General features: G+C 43.9%; 1 protein-coding gene across 1 annotated transcript in view; it reads right to left on the bottom strand.

Moving 5' to 3' along the window:
* Positions 1–13,724: 13,724 nt before the first annotated feature.
* Nrp1 (neuropilin 1) overlaps positions 13,725–18,593 on the bottom strand; it is a 144,778-nt gene continuing 139,909 nt past the window's right edge. The window contains 2 exon segments of the mRNA XM_038312800.1: positions 13,725–16,536; positions 18,508–18,558. Of these exon segments, the coding sequence (XP_038168728.1) occupies positions 16,247–16,536; positions 18,508–18,558 (341 nt within the window). The 3' untranslated portion in view covers positions 13,725–16,246.

Genomic DNA, 18,593 nt, shown 5'->3' with positions numbered 1-18,593 from the left:
TGTGTGTGTGTGTGTGTGTGTGTGTGTGTGTGTTGGTTTGGATGATGACCCCCATAGACTCATAGGGAGTGACATTATTGGATGTGTGGCCTTGTTGGAGTAGGTACGGCTTTGCTGGAGGAAGTGTGCCACCAGGTGTGGGCTTTTAGGTCTCTGATGCTCAAGCAATCCCAGGGTCTCACTCTCGATCTGCTGCCGGCCAATCAGGATGTAGAACTCTCAGCTACCTCTCCAGTACCATGTCTGCCTGTAGGACGCCATGCTTCCTACCGTGATGATAACCGACTAAATCTCTGAACTGTAAGCCAGCCTCAATTAAATGCTTCCATTTATAAGAGTTGTCATGGTCATGGTGTTTCTTCACAGCAGTAGAAACCCTATTTAAGGGGTGTGTGTGTATGTGTGTGTGTGTGCACAGATGCCCTCAGAGGCTAGAGGTGCTATATGCTGTGGAACTGGGTTTACAGGCAGTTATGAGACACTTGAAATAGGTGCCGGGAATTGACCTTGGGTCCTCTGGAAGAGCAGTGTAAGTTCTTAACTTTTGAGCTATTTCTCCAATCCTACCTTTTCTATTTTTTTGAGACAGGATCCCAGCCCCTCCCCTCACCTCTATGTGTGGTGTGTGTGTGTATGTGTGTGAGATGAATGGCCAGTGGGCCCCAGGGATACCCCCTCTCGACCTCTACCTCTCTGCCTCTCTACCAGTGCTGGGGCTACAATCACACACTGTCAAGCCAGGCCTTGCTCTCAGGATGCTTGGAAGAGAACTCAGATAGATCTTTGTGCTTGCAAGGCAAGCACTTTGCAACTGGTCCATCTCCCTAGCCCTTATGTATCTCTTTGTATGACACAAAACCTTGTGCTAATGAGCAATTGATGCATATATGGGAGAAAAAAAGGAAAGGAGAGTGTAGTAGGAAGGCCGCTTGTTTGTCCCTGCTGCTCAGAACAGAAATAATCACACAGAAACCATATTCATTAAAACACTGCTTGGCCCATTAGCTCTGACTTCTTATTGGCTAACTCTTACATATTAATCTAACCCATCTCCATTAATCTGTGTATCACCATAAGGTCGTGGCCTACCAGCAAAGTTTCAGCAAGTCTATCTCTGGCTGTGGCGGTTGCTCCATGGCGTCCCTGACTCTGCCCTTCTTCCTCCCAGCATTCAGTTCCATCTTCCCTACCTACCTAAGTTCTGCCCTATCAACAAGCCAAGGCAGTTTCTTTATTCATTAATGGTAATCTCAACACACAGAGGGGACTCTCGCATCAGGAGAGAGGGAAGGAAGGAGAGAGAGAGAAAGAGAGAGAGAGAGAGAGAGAGAGAGAGAGAGAGAGAGAGAGAGAATCAGAACAATCTGTATGTCTTGTCTCCTCCAGTGCTTGTCACCAATGGTTTCTGAATATCGTCATTCAGACCACGGGTAGAACATAGTCTAGGCTGGGCTTTCCCAATGCATTCTTTTTTCTACACTTCTGTACTGGAAGACATTTTAAAAAATTATTTTAAAAATAGTCTGTGTTGGTTTTCAAGTTAGGCGAAGAGTTGGGGGAAGCCTAGTAAAGAAGCTTATTCCTGATGCTTAAATGGGGGGCGGGGGGAGTAGACATGGAAATGAGACAGACACGGCGCAGCTCCCTCATGAGAGCGTGCTTAACGAGGAAGCGAGCTGACTGAAGTGCTTGAGAGTTACCCCTTGAGTCCACCTTGTCTTATTTCATCCCCTGCCGTTTCTATGCTCAGTGGTCTGCAGTGAGTTGGACTTCTTTAGAGCTATGGCCTTCAATGTAAACGCTATTTCCCTGGGTCCGTAGCTCTTGCCCCTTGGCTTCTGTCCAGCTTTCTGAGTGGTTTGGAGACCTGAAACTCGGCAGTTGATAGGTGCTTCTTCCGGGCATGCCATCAGGCAAGGGCATAATAACATGGCTGGACACTCAGAGCCACGTCCTGGTGATTCTCAAGAATTCTTTGTATTTGCGTTGTTGATCAGTGACTCTGTATATGATACACACATACTCCATCTTCCAGCCTCGGGACAGGGGAGTGGCTCCCAAGGTGAATAGGCTCATTACGTCTTGCTATGCTTGACTCTGAGCTGGAGAGGCTCCACGGATCACTGTTGGTTGACTTCTGTGGGAAGTTAGAGCATAATGAAAAGAGTGGACTCATGATACGGTAACATTTCCTTTTATGACACCCCCGTCTCAGGTGCTGGTCTGAAAAACTGCCATGTGCAGGGTCTCAGTAGCGCGAGTTATAAACTTGTATGACTTTGGAGGGTACCAGTGACAGGTGAACAATGGCATTTTCAAGGTGACCTTTAAAGCCCCAAATCTGAAAACACAGGGGAGTCCAGGGAGTAAGATTGAGGTGTGTTGTCCTTCACCTTGGGGCGAGCCCTCAGGGTTACTTGCCGCATGCTTTCACGGACCCTGAAGGAGACAGGGTGCTGGGTTTCTGTGCCATCCACAGTCAAATACAGAGCCGCCCCCATGGACACATAGAGATTAAGCTGCTTCTAAGTCTGTAGCTGTTGAGCTGTGAGGGTGATCTCGTAAGGGCTGCTGCCTTCCTGCTATGAATATGGGTTAGTGCCTTTGCTCTGCTAAACATGAACATCTAGACACCAACCACCTCACCTGGTTGTGGACTGAAAGGCTTTTTCCTGCTCTCCACGTTCTCAGCTCTCAGGACTCATTCCTAGCACTAACGTGTTTCAGGCTCTGATACTAGTTTGAAAAACTGCATTGAGAGTAACTAGTCTGAAAAAATTCTCTCTCTCTCTCTCTCTCTCTCTCTCTCTCTCTCTCTCTCTCTCTCTCTCTCCCTCTCTTTCCCTTCCTTCTTTCTTTTCTTTTTCTGGTTTTCCAGACAGGGTTTCTTTGTGGCTGTTCTGGAAATTGCTCTAAAACCTCCTCCTTCTAATGGGAACTATTTCAGAAGTGAGTGTAGTGACTTCCCCTTTGGGAATTCTTCCTTTTCTAGATACTTTCTCCAGGTATCTGAATTTTTCTCCTCCAACATCCTCCTAGCCTGTTCCCTCTCTGAGTACTGTTCGGTCCAATGTCCTCTTCCTTGGAAGCCACACTATACACCTGTGACCACGCATAGACGATGCCACAGCATAGCGCGATGGACCACACCTGCCAATGCTCCGGTCAGCTAGTGAGTTAACGTCCTGGTAACACAGCTGTTTCCAGGAAAAGCAGAATCACAGAATCTAAACTTACAAAAAAATATTTTTGAATGTTTTAAAAAGGAAACTCATCTTACTTAGGAATAAATATTCATTGAAATTTTGTTTTATAATTCCTCAATTTTTCTACCCTCTGGGCATAAGAAACCCTGGCCAATAGATTCCCCTCCCCCCTTTTAAGTTTCTGCCTTGTGGTCTGTTCAAAATGGGGTCTGACTGATGGAATCTTCATTTTCATCATTCTTTGTCCTACAAGCCTATCTCCTTTTCTCACGCGCTATGAGATAGTTAACATTGATTTTTTCAGTGGATTTATGCTTTTATGGAGTTAACTTCAGCTCCTGTCATCTCACAAATGCCGGAGGCAAGGAATTACAAAACTGGCTGGCTGCTTAAGATGAGGGGAAAAGGGAAAATTGAGAGTCAAATAGGCAAAACTGCTGGATCAATCGTCTTGGGACATTTGCGTTCCCATCAGCCAGGGAGCAGCTTCTTTCTGTTTTACTGTAAGTGTTTTAAAGAACAGGAAAATAAGCTGAAAGGGCTCATCAATATCCCCACTATTCTAGTGGTAAAGGTGTAATTACAGGTTGACTAGCGGAAAGATAGATGGTTAATTTATTTTTACAGAATCGGGATTGTAGATGCAATTTTAATGAAAACTATTAAGTTTAATTTCACTTAAAGATAGTAAGAAAAAACTGAAATAAACCAAAGGAAACAGTAAGCCTTCAAAACTGATTTTTTTCATGATTTTATTAGCGTGTATTAATTGTACATAATAATTGGTTTCATTGTGACATTCTATGTACCTATATCATGAATCTTCATTGTAATTTCTACTCATTACCTTGTCTCTCCCAACCCCGCCAACTTCAGATTCCTTTCCTCTTCCCAACTATCCTCTCCTATTTTCATGTCTTTATTCTTAATTTTTTTTTTCTGACCAAATGGGTTTCTCTAGGGTTCCTTAAAAGAACATGGGGGGAAAGTTATTTACAGGAACAAGGTAAACCTGCGAGGGTCTACACCACCAAAGAAAATGTCTCTCCCTCCCCCAGCAGCTAACTGCCTGTAGAGCCTCAGGGAGTGGTGGGGCCTTGTGAGCCCCTCTCTCCTCCATGACAGAACATTAAGTGTCTTTTCTTGCAGGTCCTCTGAGCTGCCCAGAGTTCTAGAGCTCAATGGCACAGCAGTAGATTTTTTTTCCCCTAGACCCAAGACCTAGCTAGTCTCAGGTTCTTGACCATGCTGGCCAAGAAAACTAAATTTTCACTTGCAAGAGGTTATCAATTGGAGTTGGCATCTGGGCTAGGGATAGGGGCATGTGCCATCTCTTGGATTAATTTTGGTTTGAAATCTACTTTGTCTGATATTAAAATAGTGATACTTGCTTATTTCTTGTTTCTGTTTTCTTGAAATACCATTTTCCATCCTTTTACACTGAGGTGATATCTATCTTTGATGGTAAGGTGTTTTTCTTAGATGCAGGAGAAGGATAGATCCTGTTTTTTAATCCAATCAGTTGATTTTTGTCTTTTTTATTCAGAGATTCAGATCATTAATATTGAGAATTATTAGTGAGCAGTGTTTGTTGATCCCTGTACTTTGTTGTTAGGGTGTGCCCTGCCCCCACATGGATTTACAATACTTGGATTTATCCCCTGTGTCTTCTTGGGAGGAGTTAATCTCTTCAGATAGAATTTTTCTTCCAGTGCCTTCTGTAGAGCTGGGTTGGTAGGTAGAAATTGTTTAAATTTAGCTTTATTGTGAGATGCTTTTCTTTCTCTATAGATTGAGAGTCATGGCTTTGCTAGGTGTAATAGGCAGTCTGAAATGGCCTCTGCGGTCCCTCAGAGTTTGTAGAACATCAGTCCAGGCCCTTCTTCCTTTTGTTTTCTCCTTGAAAAGTCAGGTGGGGCTGGCTTTATAGGTGGCTTGATCTTTAAACCTTGTAGGTTTTAATATCCAGTTTTTGTTTGTACATTTAGTGTTTGGGCTATTATGTGTCATGGAGAATTTCTTTTCTAGTTTTGTCTATTTGGTATTCTGTATGCCTCTTGTACCTGGTCGGTTCCTCGATCTTTAGATTGGGGGAAAGTTTCTTCTATGATACTGTTGAAATATTCTCCATGCCTTTGCCTGGGTTTCTTCTCCTTTCTCTATACTTACCATTCATAGGTTTGGTCTCTTCATAGTTTCCCAGATTTCCTGGATGTTCTGTGCCGGGATCTTTTTAGGTTCATCATCATCATCGTTATTATTTTGACTGACATATCTATTTCTTCTACATTGTCTTCAAGATCCAAAATTTCTTCTTCCATCTTAAAAACGGTTGGTGAGGCTTATCTCTGAGATTTTTGTTTGCCATCTTACATATTTTCATTTCTAGTTTTATTTTTATTTGGGCTTTCTTTAGTGATTCCATTTCTATGTTCATATCTTGAAATGTTTTCATTATTTTGTTCAACTGTTTGTGTTTTCACAAACCTCCTTAAAGGATTTATTCACATCTTCTTTAAAGTCCATGAACGTATTTGTAATTGCTATTTTGACATTCTTGTCTGGGGCTTCATCTAAATTGCATTTCTCGCAGCCTATTGCAAGAGGGTTCCTGGCTTCTGGGGGAGGCATATTGTCTTCGCTGTCCATGCCTGAGTTGTTGTTATGGAATCTAAGTATCAAGAGTTATGATATTTGGGGTGCTTCTTGGTATAGATAGATATCTGCTCTTGTCTTTGTTGGGTAAGTGTTGCCATGCCTTGGTAGCTGTTGTCCACTCTGGGTCCCAGGCAAGTGTGACGGCTGTGGAGTCCCTGATGAACAGTGCTTTTGCAGGTCAGTGTGTGGCACACAAGAACCGGCGTGGGCTAGGAGGACGGCTGGGAGGACCAGTGAGTAGGAGCTAGGGGGAGCTGGGGTCCGCGTCAGGAATGGGGGTGGGGTGGGAGGAGGGGCTTCTATAGGCAGGCTCCATTAGGGAAAGACCACAATGGGGGACAGGAAGGACAGTAAAAGCTACCTACTTGAGTCCCAGTTCAGTGTGGCCGCTTAGGGCTCGCTCGTAGAAAGTGTTTCTGTGGATTGAGGTACGAAGCACTCTCAAGGAGGTTGGTGTGGAGTTTGGTTTCCTACAGATGCCTCTGGGATGGAAGCAGCATTTGCTGGGGAGAGTTCTGAAGTACGGCTGTGCTAATCCGGAGGCTCCATGGAGTAAGAAATGGCGACGGGCTAGAAGGGAAGGCTAGTAAGAAGGTGAGGGTGAGAAAGAGGTAGAAGGACCCTGGGTCCACAGCCAGATGTGATGTTCCCAAAGAATGGAGGTGGGCTGGGAGAAAGGAATCCTGTAGTCGGGCTGCAGTGGAAGCTAAGTCCAGGGAGACAGGAATGAAAGAACAAGGGTCCTCATCAAATAATATATATTTTTTTTTACACAAGGCCTTGTGTATCTCATGCTGGCCTTGAACTTGGTATGTAACTGAAGACGAGTTTGAACTCCTGATCTCCCTGCACCCACTTCCCAGGTGCTAGGATCATAGGCATTGCTCACCTGGCTCAGTTTATGCAGTTCTGGGCAATCACACCCCAGAGCTCTTTCAACAGAGCTCAGGCCCCAGTCCTGCTTTTCTTTTTAGCCTGTGGTTATCATAATTATCTCTTACCATCCCCCTTTTATCAACAATTCTATTTTCAGCACTATTTTTGCTTGTTCCTAAGTTGTTTATTAAACCTGCAATCCTGCTAGTCTGTCCCTTGAATTTATCTCAAGCCTATTTTTGTCACTTCCTGTTATTTTGTTGTCTAATTTTAAGTTTTTGTTTATCATGTGTGTCTTGATTTATGTGTTCTTTAAAAAAAGATTAATTAATTAAATTTTTAATGTATGAGTGTTTTGCCTACACGTACTCATGTGCTCCATGTACGTGCCCGGTATTGGAGGAGTTCAGGAAAGGGACCTGGGTCTGGGGAACTGGAGTTAGTGGTGGCTGAGTCGACTATGATCCTCTGGAGGAGCTGTTTCTTTGTCAATGTTTATCGCTGTGAAGAGACACTATGACCAAGGCAACTCTTGTAAAAGAAAGGATTTAACTGGGACTCTCAGTTATCATCACGGTGGGAGAGCATGGCCGTGCACAAGCAGACATGGTGCTGGAGAAGTGGCTGAGAGTTACATCCTGACCTGTAAGCAGAGAGAGACACTGGCCCTGGTGTGGAAAGCCCATGGCAGGGGACTTTGGAACCTCAAAGCTCGCCCCCATGACATACTTCCCCCAACAAGGCCACACCTCCTACTCCTCTGCTTGTTTTCAAATAGTGCCCCTCCTTGATGACTAAGCATCCGAACATATGAGCCCGTGGGGGCGGGGGTTGCCATTCTCATTCAAACCACCACAAGCAGCACATATTCTAAGCCACAGGGCCAGGTCTCCAGCCCTATCCTCCTCTCTCTTGACCACGCTGTTTTCTTACATTTCTGTTTGCTGAAGCTTCCTGCCTGACTATTCAGGGGCTTGCTTGCCACTCTCTTCTTACTCATCTCACTGGAAGTGTGAGGGAGTGAGAAAGGTAAGGGGGGCAGCATCTTCAGTGATGGGAGGGAAGCCTTTGTTAGACTGCCTGGGCTCTGATCTTTCTTCTAAGGTTCTGTGGGAAGCCTTTCACTTGGCAGCCATTCAGGTATCAGATGAGATTTTGAGCCGGGCCCTGAGACATAATAGTAGTGATTTAGATGGCACAGAAGCTTACCTTTTTTTTTTTTTTTCTGGCTGATTGTTTGAACATGAGCACTATGGGTTGGTGCCTCTTCCTGGGGGCAGCTCCAGCCCACTGGCTGCTCCGTGGTGTTGGCGTTCCGGAGTTCTTATCTAGGACCTATGGCTTTCTCAGCACTATCGCTGTGCTCAGCTCTGCCTGCAGAGCCACACCAGTCAGAACAAATGGGAAAGAGAGGCCAGGATGACAGAGGTCAACTTCAGCTATGGGTATTTTCAGGCACCATCTACTGTTTATTTTATTTTATTTTTTTTGAGACTCTCAAAAAACAGTTGTAATCTCCATGACCGTTAAGTTTCAAATAATAACGTGTCATATGCCTAGATCATAAGGAAGCAGTCACCTTCTGAAGTGGAATGTGTGTGTGTGTGTGTGTGTGTGTGTGTGTGTGTGTGTGCGAGTTTGTGTGTGTGTGTGTGTGTGTGTGTGTGTGTGTGTGTGTGTACATGTTGAGAAATGTTTTCAGTATTCTGGGTAGTTAAATTTGCAGGTTTGAGAATTCCATTATTCTAGGAATGAATGAGAAAGTGAAGCCCTGGGCCACATCAGAACTCTCTCCCCATTAAGATGATCCAATAAGGTATTTGTTAGTGAAAAAAAAAAAAAAACCCGGCTAACAGACATCTTGAAGATGAGACCAAGTATAAGATGTGCTTTATATGCACAGTATAGATATGGTATGACGGTATTGTCATGTAATAACTGCATCACGCTTGGTATGATCCATCACAGGGCGGCAGGCTTGTAACTTTTAAACTTGTGTCTCAAACTGACATTCAGATAGTTTCAGAATCCACAGCAGTGTAAGTTAGCTTTCTGTTGCTCTGGCAATATACCTGAGCTAGCTGACTTAGAAGGACAAAATATACATTTTGACTCATGGTATTAGAGTCACAGTCATTTTGGCGCTATTACTGTGGGTCTGTAGCTAGCAGAACATCAGAGAAGAGAGCAAATGGCAGAACTGAGCTGATCACCTTGTAGTGACCAGGAATATAAAGAGAGAGGGGCCCAGAGGCAAAAATGTAGCCTTTAAGGACACAGTCTCAGTGACATTATATCTTCCAACTACTTCTCACTAACCTGTTAGGCTCTAAATCCAAAAATAGATGTATCCATTCATGGGGTCATAGTCTTCCTGATCCAGTTACATCCCAAAGGCCCCACCTCTGAATAATGACTGGGGATCAAGCCTCCCCAAAGGTTTTGAGGAAGAGGCATCTCATTTATTCCAGGCTGGGTTTAAGCTCACCAGGTAGCTGAGGTGATCTTGAACTTCTCACTGAGGTGACCTCGAACTTCTGATCCTCCAGTTTTTACATCTTGAGTGCTGGGATTACAGGGGTGTACCTCAGCATCTTTATTTTTCAGTTCCCAGGATTGAATTGGGGGCTTCAAGGGTGATAGAGAAACAATGTGCCAGCTGAAATACAACACTAGCTCTTTGGTAGTTTAAATATACATAAAATGGAGCATTGCATAAAGGAAAGTTATATTTAAGACCCTAAAAGTAGTTCCTTCTAGCTGGAGAGTTTGCGTCATGGCAGAATTCCAAGAGACCTGAGGAGAGTGACTGAGTCTCCTTCCCATAAATCATGCCTATGGCGTTAAGACATAATTTAGTCAACATTGGCAGACCTGGAGCACTGAAGGCTCATGGGGGATGGCTGGTTTCCCAGCAGGATCCTATCATGAGCAGCAGCCTGTTGGCTTACACCTCTGATGTGGGGACCTCAGGAAAAGGACCATAGTTAGCTCTGGCCCAGATGAGGAGCGGAGATGCCAAGCCGCTGGAAGGGTCATAAGGAGCTGGGGAACCTGTTGTCTATCCTGGCGATTCATTTTCTTGTTGACTCTTCCAGAAGGCAGTATGTGTTTGTTCCCAGCCTAGAGGAACTGAGGTCCTGGCTGCCCTTACCCACCATTTCATTACCACGTGGAGCTGAGACCTTATTTTTGTCTTTTGAAGCATGGCCTCCTGTATCTCAAGTTGACCTTGAACTTGCTAGTGACCCAGGATGATCTTGAAAGCCTGATCCTCTTACCTTCACCTCCCCATACTGGTATTATACGTGGGGACCAGCAGTCCGGTGGAAAACAAAACAAAACAAAAAACAATTTTTGGGTGCCCCTACATATTTGACTGTAAAACTTTAGGAGGCAGAGGCAGGCGGATCTCTGTGAGTTCGAGACCAGCCTGGTCTACAAGAGCTAGTTCCAGGACAGGCTCCAAAGCTACAGAGAAACCCTGTCTCGAAAAACCAAAAAAAAAAAAAAAAAAAAAAAAAAAACTTTATGACCTGATATAACCTTATCTACTTGGAAGAAAGACCCTAGACAACAAAACTAGAAATCATGAAGGAAGTATTAAGAGGCCAGTCTCATTTTTACCATCTTTAGTATCTTTAGAGCTCAGTTGTTAGGTATGCTCTATAAGCTAACTGGAGGAACTGGCTTTTCTGAACTTGGTTTCTCTCCTTGTTGGGTGAGCTCTGAAGAGTGCCAGGATTCGCCACGCTTCTGTAGTGCTTCAGAATCTTTTAGCCAGAAGCACATGACACCAGGGATTCTTTTTCTTGAAATAACCGCATTTTGGCTCTTCACGGGTTATGGTGGCAAAATAGCCACAGAGTTCAGGCAAGTGAGATTTTATTTACTTGTTTATTTATTCATTTAGGTGAGGTCTCCTGTAGTCCAGCCTGGCCTTGAACTTGCATAGAGTTAAGGACAGATTGGACTTCCCTCTCAAGCATTGGGATCACTGGTGTGAGGCACCATGCTCAGCTTTGAGTGAGGTTTTGAACAGACTAGTTTTCTAGGCTGCTTTGTGCTCTGTTTGGAGTCTTTAAAAATCCCACGGGGATGCCCGCCCTTATTTTTGAAGGTTTAGAAGTGACCAGAAGATGAGATGCCAAGACAAATGGGCTCAATGTGGTGACAGAGTAACATGAATGGGCACAGGGTCACCAAACGTCTTGTGATCACCCTGACTGGATCATTACACAGGGTAATGTGTATTCAAATGTCACATCATGTCTCCAAAATATGTATAATTATCATCTGCCATCAAACATAAAATCTAAGTGGCAGCTCTCATCTCCCACACAGGCTGTTAGCAGCAGGGCCATTGTGAAGGCCCTGGCAGACAATACCCTGAGAGAAAGCGATAGGGGTCATGGAGGGAGGTAAGGCCACACGTGTCTGCATGTACCCTGTGACCTCGCTGAACCGTGGGGTTCTCACTTGTAAGAGGAAATAAGGAGACTGTTACAACTTGATCTTACAATGTTGCTGTAGACATTGACCCTGCTAGGGCTGCAGCTTGGAGCACTGGGAAAATAGAGGAAAATTAGAAGTTCATTGCCATTCTTGGTTACATAGCCAGATCAGAGCCAGTGAGACCTTGCCTTAAAAAAAATTCCCATAGCAGTTAGGAGAAACAAAAGCTAATTCTTGGCAGAGCTGCTTTTTCATGAACCATTAAACCTTATGATTACCACTGGATAGCAGAAGAATCCCCAGATGGAAGCATTGGGCGACATCTTTGATGTGCACATATACTGTGTTCAGCCCCAGCAGCAGGAAAGATATCAGGATACACAGGAAACAGGGCAGTAAATCATTTTCATGTTTAAATGAATTGTTTCAATCCTCATGATGTTTTAGCCCACAAATTTTGGAAGTATTAGACAATGATTTATCAGATTAAACAAAAAGAAAGGCTTAGATAAACAATCAACCTGTGAGAAGAAAGAAGTGAGAAGCTTGTGTGTTGAATGTCTCAAAGGACAGAGACTGTAAGCCAGTGGTCCCGGCATTGCTCTGAAACTGTGTCTAGGGACCAGGGCTGTGAACCAGTCAGCAGAGCGCTTGCCTAGCATGCATACAGTCCTGTGAGCCATCTTTAGCACTGTATCAATTTTGCATACATCCCTCATCACCCCAGAGGTAGAGGCAGGAGGATTGGAAGTTCAAAGCTGCATAGTGAGTCTGAGGTTAGCCTGGGCTACATGAGCCCCTAGCTCAAAAACAAAACAGAACAAAGTAAAATAAATAAAATTTATTTAGATTAATTCTGATAAACAGCTTGCTTACATGCCCCATGTTTTCTGTAACTGCCCCTGAACGTCAGTAGGATTTGACCTTAGTAAAATGAATATAGTTTTATCTCCTTTCTAGGTAAAGACCTGAAAACACACACAGTAGGGGACTTTCTGTATTCTTGATTTAAGTTCTGGGGTATGGTTTCATGATCCAGGAAAGCAGGAAGTGGAGAAACTTGAATCACTGCCCAGAGCAGCAAGGCAGCAGCAGGGGTACCAGCTGGGGTAGCAGCAGGGCAGCGAGACCCCGTGTCCCAGTGCTTTCTGGACTGAGGTTTTCTGCCACTGGAGGTGGACAGAGAAGTAACCCCTTGCCTGCAGAGTGGGGATGGGTTCTAGCAGTTCTGTTGTTTTTGTTTTGTTTTAATTGATTTTATTGATTTCTACATTTTTCTCTGCTCCTTTCCCTACTTCTCCCCTCTGCTTCAGCCCTCTCCTAAGGTCCCCGTGCTCCCAATTTACTCAGGAGATCTTGTCTTTTTCTACTTCCAATGTAGATTAGATCCATGTATGTCTCTCTTAGAGTCCTCATTGTTGTCTAGGTTCTCTGGGATTGTGATTTGTAGGCTGGTTTTCTTTGCTTTATGTTTAAAAACCACTTAAGAGTGAGTACATATGATAATTGTCTTTCTGGGTCTGGGTTACCTCACTCACAATGATGTTTTCTAGTTCCATTTGCCTGCAAATTTCACTATTTTTTTCTGCTCTGTAGTACTCTATTGTGTAAATGTATCATATTTTCCTTATCCATTCTTCAGTCAAGGGGCATTTAGGTTCTTTCCAGGTTCTGGCTATGACAAACAATGCTGCTATGAACATAGTTGAGCACATGTCCTTGTGGCACAACTGAGCATCCTTTGGATATATACCCAAAAGTGGGATTACTGGGTCTTTAGGAAGGTTGTTTCCTAATTTTCTGAGAAATCACCACACTGACATCCAAAGGGGTTGTACCAGCTTGCATTCCCACCAGCAATGCAGGAGTGTTCCCTTTACCCCACATCCTCTCCAGCATAAGTTATCAGTGTTTTTTATCTTGGCCATTCTTACAGGTATAAGATGGAATCTCAGAGTTGTTTTGATTTGCATTTCTCTGATGACTAAGGATATTGAGCATTTCCTTAAGGGTGACAAGCTTTTTAAAAGATTTATTTAACATATTTTGGCTCAACACATTTTTTTTTGGTCGTGTGTGTGTGATTGGTCATTATTTTTTTCTATAGTTTTGGTCTCCAAAGGAATGGGCATTCCCCCAAGACTTACCAAACAGATAGTTGTAACACTATGCTCAGTTTCCCCTTTTCCTAAATGTAGTATATAATCAGTATATAAATTTACCTGTTTTCTACAGAATCAAGACTTGCCAATAGTAATCTGTTAGTATCACAAAGCCAACTTCACCAAATAGATGTCCAAGCCAATATAATTTGGGTGGGGAAAATAATGTCCACTTAAGAGGTCAGTTCTGCCTCGTTCACCCCCGGAAAACCTGGTTTTGGATTCCCACTATGGGAAGGGTCTTCTTGTTCTCTGTCTACTCTGAGCTTATTTTGAAAAGATAACTTAAACCTTGGAAGGTACCTGAAAGTGGACTGACCCCAACATCTTTAGGAAGAACAGAGCTAATGGAATAACAGCCATCAGGTTTGGGATTTCTATGAAAATGTTTAATTCAACGGCTTCTTTGGAATGTGTAGTTTGGAGCTTAAGTTACAGTTCATTCTAAGTGGTTTTTTTTTATGCTACTCAGAGAATACAAATGTCATTTCAAGTTAAGGCTTCGCTGTTCATTTTGAAAGAACAATTTACAAGTGTCATACATATATCATCATAGAAAATAAAAATTTCTGTAAAAAAAATTTGCACAAAATTTTATGAGGGTACAAAACATGAAGCAATAATATACCAGAAAATGAGACATCTTACTACAGAAAGTCTTATAGATTTCAATAAAGAAAAAATATGTTATTTTACACCTTTAAAAATTACGAAACAATCTAAAACAATATAAACTGAACATTTTGTAACACTGCCTTTACAAATTAATAACTTTATAAACATATAACTTTTAAATATATTTATCAGTGCAAGGTACTTTAAAATTTAAAGTTGCAGTATCATTTTTCCTTGGCTGAGGACGAGGGTCAAGTCTGTTGCCTTAGTAACAAAGTCTCACTTAATGCTTTCCTCCCAGGATGATTGTAACAAGTGAATAGATGCCCCTGGGAATAGAAACATAGTCTTTTTTTTTTTTTTTAAAGTGATCAATACTTTCCTGGAAAAAAGACATTCTCAATCTCATTAAACCAAAGTGAACAGACCATTCGTCCAGGAAGCAAACGTGATCTCCAAGAAACACAACTGAGACCTACAGCCATACGGGGAAGGAAGAATTACGAGTTCTTAACGTTCAGCTCAGCAAGACAGAATCCACCAGCCAGAAGCTGCTTTGGGTTAAGATAGCTACCTCTTTGCGCTGTTGAGGGTTACGCCTTGCCAGCCTTAAGGTAGGCCTTTTCGCTTTATGAGCCATTGAAAGTTTCTAGAAGCATTCATTAAAATTTATTTTTCAGGGGTTCTGCTGAATGGCTTACTCTAAACATTGGTTTTGATTTTATGTACCCTTCTGCCTGGTCTTAAATAGCCTTGCCTCAGGCATCCGGTTTATTATTTATTTCTTAAATGAACGGTTCTTTCCACTCCCCTCCTCTGACTCAATAACAAAACAGAAAGGTTCTCAGGGGTCATTTCGTATATCTGGATGTAAAATTTTTCATGTCCTTTAGACTTGGGGGTTATATTCAGTGTTCCCTGTGGATCTCATCTGAATGCCAGCTGGTATTCCTTTCTCTTTCAATTTACGACTTCCAGTAGATGAAAACATTCATAGCACACATCAATCTAATCAGAACGGATGGGCACATGGCTTAAGGAAAAAAGATACTGTCACCTAAACCAGTTAACAAGAAGTCCAAAGTTAGACTTTGGAGGACAAAGTTAGGAATTCCCCTTACTTAATTATCTTAAAACATAAAGTCTAGTAAAATGGTTCGCCATCGCCAGCAGGTTAAAGCTGCAAGGTTCATTCTGGTCAGTGGCAAATGCTTCAATTCTAAGAGAGAAAAAAAGGAGGGAGGGAGGAGAGAAAGAGCCAAGAGTTTACATCTGAAAATACATTCCGTAGGAAAGAACAACGAGAGAGAACATTGCAGCTTTATACAAAGGGTCAAGAGACATGACATTGAACTTCAGAAAAAAGCAGAACAATTAAGCCACGTTGCCAGGTCTTCGGAGCCCTTGCCTTCCCCGGGTCGGCGTAGCACACTAAAATATACTTTCTTCTTAGTCAGTGGGCCACCAGGTCTGATTGAAAAAGAAGGGGTTTTCACCAGAAACAGAGTGGGTCATCCACGGGACACAAGGAACCAGTACAAACAAAAAGGCACTTGAGAGGACGAAGACTAGCCAGTGCCGAAGACTTTTGTGGTGGTCATCAGCGGGACACCCGGGTGCCAGCAGTTTGGTGGCTGCATGTTATGGTATTCTGAATGGAGGTTACAAACACAAGATTCGGTACAACACTGTAAAACATCAAGAAAATCTGTCAGTATTGCTTGGTAAACAGAGCTGACACGCTATATGGGTACTGAGGCCACAGTACTTTGCAGACAAATAGTCTAATTCTTTTCTCCCCACTGCGCTTGCTACGGGTAGCTACGCAAAGGTGGATGTCGGCGTCCCCTGAAACGTGGTTATGCTAATATGCTCTGGGCACTGGGGTACAGGTCGCATGTCCATCCAAAGGGCCCACTGAGCAACGCCTGGTGCCAGCATCTTGGATTTTGCAGTTTCCGAGAAGAATCCATCACAGGGTAAGAAGAGAGAGGAAAAAGCGGGGAAAGAGGATGAACCATGAAGTCAGTCACACTTGGTCTCAACTGGCTTCTGATTATCCCAGTGAAACCAAGAGAAGAAAGCCAGCTGTACGTGATTCCCGTTGTTACCAGTCACCTGCTTGCGTCTGTAGGTGACGCTCATTGAAGCTCCTGAGAAAAGCCTGGCTTGGCGTCGTTGACGCCCTTCCCAGTGAAAGCAGAGCCGCAGAGTTCCCGCACCTCCGCCGCCCTCCCACCTCAGTCCTTCCACACTCCCTCCAGCTCCGAGCCTTCATGCCTCTGAGTAATTACTCTGTGGGTTCAGTTTGTCCTTTTTCAACTTCACGCCATCCACAAGTTCAAAGTTATAGTTCTCCAGGGCGGACAGGTTTCTTTCCGACATGCCGTTGTGCCAACAGGCGCAATACAGAACAACTCCACAGACTGCACCCAGGAGTACCCCCAGGGCACTCATGGCTATGATGGTGATGAGGATGGGATCCAGGGTCTTTAGCACATTGCCTGGCTTCCTGGAGATGTTCTTGTCACCTTCCCCTTCCCCTTCATAACCTGGGGTGCTCCCTAAGGAAGGAGACAAGATTGACTTGTGAACATCGAGAGGCCACATGTGAGGAGACAGAAAACCAGGAAAAAGAGGAGGGATCTAGGAGCAGTTGCAAGTGGCAATGCATGAGGAGGGAGGGGAGGGGAGGAGAGGAAAGAGAGGGAAGGGTGCTGGAATTTGGAGGTTAGACACTGAGGTCACAACCTAGTTTAAATCACTGTGGAATAACAGGTATGTTTATACTTCTCATTCCAGAGACTTAGTCATGATAAGTCAGGGTTTCAAAAGCCCAGGCTGGACTTGAACCTACGACAGAGGATGACCTTGCATTGCCGATCCCTCCTGCCTCCGTTCCCTTGATGTTGGGATTGTTGGTATGCACTGCTGCATCTAATACATATAAAGCTATAGATTAAACCCAAAGCTTTGCGCATTCTGGGTAAGCATTCAGGGAGCTGAGCTACATCCCTAGACTAGCCTCGGATATGCAGGCATGAAGTTTTGTCAAATTTTGGCCACACAGCTGTCTACTGCATTTGGCAGGTGGATCTAAACATTCTCCTGTCTTCTGTCTGACCTCCCAGGCAGGCCCAGTACAGTGCCCTATAGGATGCTGTTCTTAGTGTCCCCGTGGGTTTTCACACAGAAAGCCAGGAACACCCTTATATCTGGCAATACTGAAAGAGAGACTTTTTTCCTGAATAAACGAATCCCTACTCCTATCATGCAGAAAGGGCCGTGGCCCCACTAAGAAACAGTGTCTGTGTTGTGCCAAATAGGAGCCATTTAATAAGCAGTGACTTTGCCACCCTGATGGCGTTGGTGGAGACAGTCACGCTGCTCTGCAAAGGAGTCACCAGGGATGTGTTTGCTTTAGAGTGGAACATGAGAAGTTATTAGCATGGGAGCTTTGAGCCTAATTACCTGGAGCTAGGAGCAGGACTGAAATGCTAATGGGCAGCTTGTGTGGTGTTTACTTAATGGTGCCCTGATCAACTGAGACTCCAATCAGCGAAAACTAAAAATATGAGATGCGAGTCCCTAAACAAGGGAAAACAAGCCTTGGGGGCATATTAATACTCCCTCCCTTGATGGAAGATTGTTTTGAAACAACTTCTAATAAAGTTTACAGCTGTGTGGACCTGGTAATGTGTTAATATCTCCAGCAGCACAGAGCTGTGTTTACTGTTTCTATCAGTCTGTGCTGTCCATACAAATAGCCAGACCACGTTTCCAATGGCAATAGATGGCAATGGTGCTTTGCTGTCCCTGCTAGCAGTGAGCAGTTCTGGTCAGGCAGTTTGGAGACTGCCAGGACCTCGCTCTGATACTGTGTTTTATACCTGCGCACAGAGGAGGTGCCAACTCAAACTGCACATTTTACAGCTAACCTAACACCCAAGGCTACCCCTAGTTGGCTGTGCTTCTTATGTATCAGTCCCGTTGTCTGTCAAATGGGAGGAAGCTTGCCCCGTGGAATGGCTTGGAGGGTCTAAAATCACGGGTCTCTACTACTTGGCGGGTAAAGCAGTCCCTTAGTAAGTCCATCGTCAATGTCACCCCCAGACTGTAGGGCCAGGGGGATGAAACAGGACCAGAGAAGCTGGGCTCTCAGCCTTCCTCAAGATCCCACCTGGGAGGCCAAGAAACACAAGGATTTTTTGGCTTCAAATGACTACATGAGTAGTTTGTACGACTTTCTGCTTTGTGGTTGTGTTTCAGTGAAAAAGCTCCGGCAGGGAGGGATTGGGTAGATTTACTCCTGGGAGTGCAACCTCACAGTGTCACCCCCGAGTCCCCTAGGCAGCTAAGGACATACAGCACTCTGTGACAGTGGTCCAGTCCTCACCCACTCACTCAGACACAGGGACTCATTTTGTCTACATTGCCTGGATACACTGGTGTGTGAGGATTTCAGAGATGTTTATTTACAAACAACAAAAAACACAGGGAATTAAAACAGAAGCTGGTCAGTAAGATGAATTTACCTGCTTCACCAATTTTCATTTCTGTATTCTTTTTATCTAGGTCTGTTGGTTCTGACAAGGCAAAGAAAATGGAAAGAGATGTTTAA

The sequence above is a fragment of the Arvicola amphibius genome, chromosome 15 (assembly GCF_903992535.2).
Source record: "Arvicola amphibius chromosome 15, mArvAmp1.2, whole genome shotgun sequence".
NCBI classification, from domain to species: Eukaryota; Metazoa; Chordata; class Mammalia; order Rodentia; family Cricetidae; genus Arvicola; species Arvicola amphibius.
The sequence above is the reverse complement of the archived record's forward strand: the minus strand, read 5'-3'. Positions and strand labels throughout refer to the sequence as shown.